The sequence below is a fragment of the Sphaerodactylus townsendi genome, linkage group LG05 (assembly GCF_021028975.2).
Source record: "Sphaerodactylus townsendi isolate TG3544 linkage group LG05, MPM_Stown_v2.3, whole genome shotgun sequence".
NCBI lineage: Eukaryota > Metazoa > Chordata > Lepidosauria > Squamata > Sphaerodactylidae > Sphaerodactylus > Sphaerodactylus townsendi.
The window spans coordinates 135,944,571-135,950,765 of NC_059429.1; the positions used below are offsets into that span (position 1 = coordinate 135,944,571).

The 6,195-nt window shown below is 47.2% G+C and overlaps 1 protein-coding gene across 1 annotated transcript in view; it reads left to right on the forward strand.

Moving 5' to 3' along the window:
* Positions 1 to 968, forward strand: part of HCK (HCK proto-oncogene, Src family tyrosine kinase) — a 62,389-nt gene extending 61,421 nt beyond the window's left edge. Inside the window, exon 14 of the mRNA XM_048498589.1 lies at positions 600 to 968. Within this exon, the coding sequence (XP_048354546.1) occupies positions 600 to 802 (203 nt within the window). The 3' untranslated portion in view covers positions 803 to 968. The remainder of the gene's footprint in view (positions 1 to 599) is intronic.
* Positions 969 to 6,195: the final 5,227 nt, after the last annotated feature.

Below are 6,195 nucleotides of genomic sequence, written 5' to 3' on the forward strand. Positions count from 1 at the left end.
ACCTACCTCACAGGGTGTTTGTTGTGGGTGAGGGGGGGAAAGGAAAGGAGATTGTAAGCCCCTTTGAGTCTCCTTACAGGAGAGAAAGGAGGGATATAAATCCAAACTCCTCCTACTCCTCCTCCTTCTATAGCTCTAACCACTAAACCACACTGGCTCTTCAAATTTCATCCTTTCCTGACGGTTCTAATTTGTTTTTCTAAATTTAGCAAACTTCTAAATTTAAACTTCTAAATTTTTCTAAATTTAGCAAATTTAGCTGTTCCGCCGGGCCGTTGGAGGGACTGGCCACTGATGGTGCCCCCCCCTTTCTTGGCTCTTACATCTGGGCCTTGTATTATCCAGTGGGACTCGCCGTTCCTCCCTTTGGGAGAGGATTTAATAATAGGTCATCGGGCGCCACTCACACTTATAATTATTAGTATTATAGTTAGTCTCCCGCTGCTTTTATAGGTTTTAGCTAATTTATTATTGTTTTATGACTGTATTTTTACTGCATGTTGTGCACCGCCCAGATATGGCGGTATAAAAGTCTAAAGTACATATAAAATAAAATAAATAAACGGTTAAATTGCTCAGGACTCTTTCTTTCTATACAGGGATGTCAACACAGGAAGTGATGCGTGCCATTGAGCGCGGCTACCGTATGCCACCCACGGAAGGATGTCCCAAGGAGCTCTATGAAATTATGATGCTGTGCTGGAAGAGCAAGCCGGAGGACCGCCCGACGTTTGAGTCCAACAAGAGCATCCTGGAGGATTTCTTCACTGCCACAGAAAGTCAATACCAGCAACAGCCCTAGAGCTGCCCAGTCCTGCCCAAAGCTGTCATGGTGGCTTCAAGATTGCTGTGTGGTTTGGGTCAAAGTTGCCCTGTCTCATGAACTTCCCTTGGGAATCTTGTTGGGCACAACCAGAGACAGCTCTGTGTACATAGAATCCTTAAAAACCAGATTCCATCCCAAATGAGACATCATGTACATTTTACTTTTTGCCTCAAGATCTAGCTGGAGAGTCACGGGTTTATATTCCCAAAGGGCCTTAAATCTGTGGCGGATATGATATTATTTGGGGGGATTGGGGTGTATGTATGTGTGCATTTATTGAATTTAAAACATTCATTCGCCAGCATTGCAACAGAGGAATTATATGTATTGTCAAAGGCTTTCATGGCCGGAATCACGAGGGTGTTGTGGGTTTTTCGGGTTACGTGGTTGTGTTCCAGTAGCATTTTCTTCTGACATTTCGCCTGCATCTGTGGCTGGCATCAGATCCAGCCATACAACTCGGAAAACCCACAACACCCTAGAGGAATTATACTTCCAAAACCCCAAGTTGATTAACTGGTAAAAAGCGCAAAGTCCTATGCCTGCCTACTCAGCCACAAAACACTGAGCAGAGCTTTACTCCCAGAAAAGTAAGAACAGGATTGCATACAGTGGCATACCTGCCTAGGGACAGAGGGTACCCTATGTCCCCGGGCGCCCTCCATTTGGTCACGTGGGGGGGGCGCCAACATTTCAGGGTCGTTTGTGTGTTTTTAAAAATTTTAGTGTTTGGTCATGTATGTTTTGCTGGGAGTGGGAGGTGTTTTGTGAGCTGGTACAAAAAATCATTGTTTGGTCATGGTGGGGGGAAGGTGGCCGCCCATACGCCGGGCCGGGGGGGGGCGCCAAACTCAGGTTTTGTCCCCGGGAGCCAGTTTGCCTAGGTACGCCCCTGATTGCATACAGTGGCTCAGGGTTCCCAATATGGTGCCCATGGCGCTATGGCACCAATAGACACCTTACGTGGCAGCTGCCAAGTGTCTTTACAAAGTAGGCAGGGCCGAGCGTGGCTCTTCCTGTCCGGGCTTCCAATTGGCTTTGCAGATTAAAAAAAGAAAAGAATATTGCTTCAGCAACAGAAGCCATCTAATCAAGACAATATTTTAAAGCCCGTGTTCATTTAAAAAGGGTCTTCTGTCCAGCAGGGAGCTTCTTCCTGAAATGCTGAAGAGTTAAGAGTTCAGCACAGTGGTGGGATCCAAAAATTTTAGTAACAGGTTCCCTCGCCATCCCCCCCCTCAGCAAAGGGGACAGAGGCGTACCCAGGCAAACCTGAGCCCTGGGCAAAACCTGAGTTGGATGCCCCCCCCCCCATGGGCAGCCACCCCACCACGATCCCCAAAAAATTTTTTGCACCAGGTCATTTCTAAATCATCATCACATTATAGAAAAGGCCCCAATTCACAAATCTGAACACAGCAATGGTGAAACACACAGGTTCTTTGAGAGAGACTGGTGAGATAAAAGGCACGAAAGGCTGAGAATCCATGAATTGCAGTACCTGAGAGGGATTAACCCAATTCAGGGAGTTACATTATTAGTCACAATTGCTACATGGAACCTTCACGTTCAAAGGCAGGATGCCTCTCGGGGAGGCGAGGGCGTGGAGGTGGAAAAGCGGACCCCATTAGTAACCCCCTCTCGGCACACACAAATAATTAGTAACCCACTCTCGGGAACTGGTGAGAACCTGCTGGATCCCACCTCTGGTTCAGCACAATCTAATTCCCTGACATTTGGTGCTGACTCCGCCTCCCACAGTGGCCATTTTGGAACTGCGCCCACCACCTTGCGTCTGCGTTCCAAAAGTGCATTCAGGCTCAAAAAAGCGGGGGGACCCCAGTTCTAAATTAGGACAATGCATTATTATTCATAGCTGACGATACAATCTAGATACAAATGTCTGACAACAAGAGAATTCTGTCTTGGTTTTCACTTGGAGTTCCTAGGACAGTGGTGGCAAACCTATGGCACGGGTGTCAGAGGTGGCACTCAGAGCCTCTCTGTGGGCACGCGGAAACAGAGTGCCCCCCCCCCCCACATCTAGGCTGGCCAGGGCTGTTGGGCTCGATTATTAGCATTAAACCTAAGACCTAGTTTTGGGAAAGCAGTGTAGGTAACCCTGTTAAGCACTGTTAAATCCCACTGATTTTCATGCAAAGAACTAAAGCACAATCCTTTACCTTGGAGTAAGCTTGGTTGCTGGCAATGGGGCTTGCTTCTGAGTAAACCCTCCTAGGGTCGTGATTCACCCATTGGAAGAGTTGCATGATTGCTTCAAAGCAAAGCCACCAACTACCACCAAGCTTACTCCCGAGTAACGCACGCCTCGGAGCCAACCATTTTTTAAAAACTAAAACCTCAGTTTTCAGGTTAAATTGCCATGTTGGCACTTAGCAATAAATAAGTGGGTTTTGGGTTGCAATTTGGGCACTCAGTCTCAAAAAGGTTCGCCATCACTGTCCTAGGAGCTCAGATTTGAGCAACAGCAACAACCACACAAAAAATGCACACTGCAGTCAAGTTGCTAATTTTGTTTAAAATGACACAGAACTTCTACCACAATTATGAAACGCAAAAATATGTTTTAAAAGGCAGTCGCAGCAATAGAACGGGGTGTGTCTGTGTTTGTGTGTGTTTGTGTGTATCCCACTGCAGGGCTCAGAGGATAGCTTCCTCGCCAGTGTGATGTAATTAGAGGGAAGTAGTGACCCTTCTCAATTTCTGCAGGCGTCAGGATCTGTTGACGCCTGCAATAACCAGACTCCAGGATTCAGAAATTGGTTTATTGACAGGATACTATGAACAGCATACAAGCCGGCTTTGCTGGAACGGAGTTCGCGGCAGCATCTTTTGGTTAATATCACACTGTTGCACTTTCTTTATCTTTATCTTTATTAACCTTTAATAGGCATAGATAGATCAAGATTTACACAGACACATTCTGCAGTCTCAAATATAGTTCAATACCGGGAAAATAGTCCACATAACTTGATGGTTGACTTCAAGGGATTCAGATCACTTCAGATTTTTTTGTTGTTGCACTTTCTATTATATTATGTTTTTCTGCATTTGATTTACCGTATTGGCCGCTGGAGAGTGTTTTGTTTTGTGTGATAGTACTTAGGGCTTCTCCTCTCCATTTTTTTGAACGAATCTCTCTTTCCCAGACGTCCCTCCAGCCGCCACCCTCGGGATCCCAGCAGAGGGAAATCACTCGGAGCGTTCCCAAGCCACGCAAACCAAAAATAAGGCCAACTGCTGGTTGGCTCAAGCAGTAAAGAAGTTACTGCACACCCCAAATCAAAAACCCCAGTGGACATAAATAGTGAAATAAGCTGGGTTTCCATGTTGCAACTTCCTCTGGATCCACCCCAAAGTCTCATGGCAAGAGCCAGGGAAGAGCTGAAATCTTGTCGGGTCTTAATAGGGTCTTGACAGCAGGAGGTCAAAAACCAGACAGCCAGGCGATGATCGGCCAGGCGACTGCTATCTCTTTCTGTGTGTGTTTTAAAGAGCTTGAGAACAGTGGTGGGATCCAAACATTTTAGCAACAGGTTCCCATGGTGGTGGGATTCAAACTGGCGTAGCGCCAATGGGGCTGGGCTGGGCACGACGGGTGTGGCCGGGCATTCCGGGGCGGGGCATTCCTGGGCGGGGCTGTGGCAAGGACGCAGCCGCTGTGCCGGTCCTTGGGTGGGAAACGAATGCGCACAGGCTGCCACGCACGCCGGTGCACCTCCTGTTAGACTGCTTCAAGTTCTGTGCGCTACTGCTGAGAGGAGGGGCGTAACTAAGGCAAAAATCACGGGGCAAAATCACCAATTAGTAACCCCCTCTCGGCACACACAAATAATGAGTAACCTACTCTTGGGAACCTGTGAGAACCTGCTGGATCCCACCTCTGCTTGAGAAGTTAATAGCCTCAAATTATCTTTCTGCGACGCCTTTTCTAGCAATATCCTTCCCACTGCATCTCAGAGCTGGCATCTTTGTTTGGAAAACAAACCCATCCTGCTACCCCACCCACCACCCCGAATTTCTCTTGCCCAAGGGCTGAGCCAGAAAAGGAAAGGAAGAATCTTCGTAATGAAAAGTTTTTGCATGCTGCTGTAATTGCCATGGGAAATGCTGTTGTCTGAATACCAGCTGCATACGCCAGGGAGACCTTTCCAACTAAGGAGCAGCAGTGGCGTAGGAGGTTAAGAGCTCGTGTATCTAATCTGGAGGAACCGGGTTTTATTCCCAGCTCTGCCGCCTGAGCTGTGGAGGCTGATCTGGGGAGTTCAGATTATCCTGGGCACTCCCACACACGCCAGCTGGGTGACCTTGGGCTAGTCACAGCTTTTCGGAGCTCTCTCAGCCCCACCCACCTCACAGGGTGTTTGTTGTGAGGGGGGAAGGGCAAGGAGATTGTAAGCCCCTACAGGAGAGAAAGGGGGGATATAAATCCAAACTCTTCTTCTTCTTCACCACTACACCACATAATCAAATGCCCGTTTTTCTATGTTTTTAAAGATATTTTCCAGATACCAGATCACTAATTTAATTTTTTTTAAAAGCCAACCTGATTCTGAAGCAGCAGCATCAGTTTCTCCCGCTTTTGCTGTTGTTGTTTTTTTTACAAAGTTTATATTTAAACCCAAGTTGGAGGGTCGTGTTGTTTCTTTCTGGGGCTGGAAGACGGGCGAGGGCCCTGGACTTTGCAACCATGCCCTCAGTCCGTGTTTGTCCTCATCTGATGTTGGGTGAATTGTTCGTGAGTTGCTTCTCCAGCAGGTGAAATTCAGCCTCCAGGCTTGCTTGGGGGGGCGGGGGGGGGGCTTGTCTCTTTAACGCTGGGGAAAGTTGAGGAAATGTTTTCCGATGATAAACTGAAACATTCTCCTAGGCAGCTTTGGGGTTTATTTTGTACTCAGAACTATATGGACATCTACAGCTCTGCAAAAACAAGAATCAGTAGAAAGAAATCAAATGTTATCCGTGTTGTATAACTGCAAAGAACTGTGATGTAAGCCCTTTGGGGTGTTTCCAATGATTAAAAGTTGAAGCTGTGGAATCTCCTTTTTTTAAAAGCATGTTTTCTTGCCTGTGGGCAGGAATGAATGTGGAGCTGTATGGAAAAAAAACCAAATGCTGCTGATTTAAAGGTGTAATGGAAATGCGGCCATTGCAGTCGGCTCTGCATCGGTTCCTACCAGTTGGATCCTAGGGCTAGTTGGATCCCAGGGCTAGATCCAGTGGTGGGATTCAGCCGGTTCGCACCACTTCGGTAGAGGAAGAAGAAGAGTTTGGATTTATATCCCCCCTTTCTCTCCTGCAGGAGACTCAAAGGGGCTTACAATCTCCTTGCCCTTCCCCGCTCACAA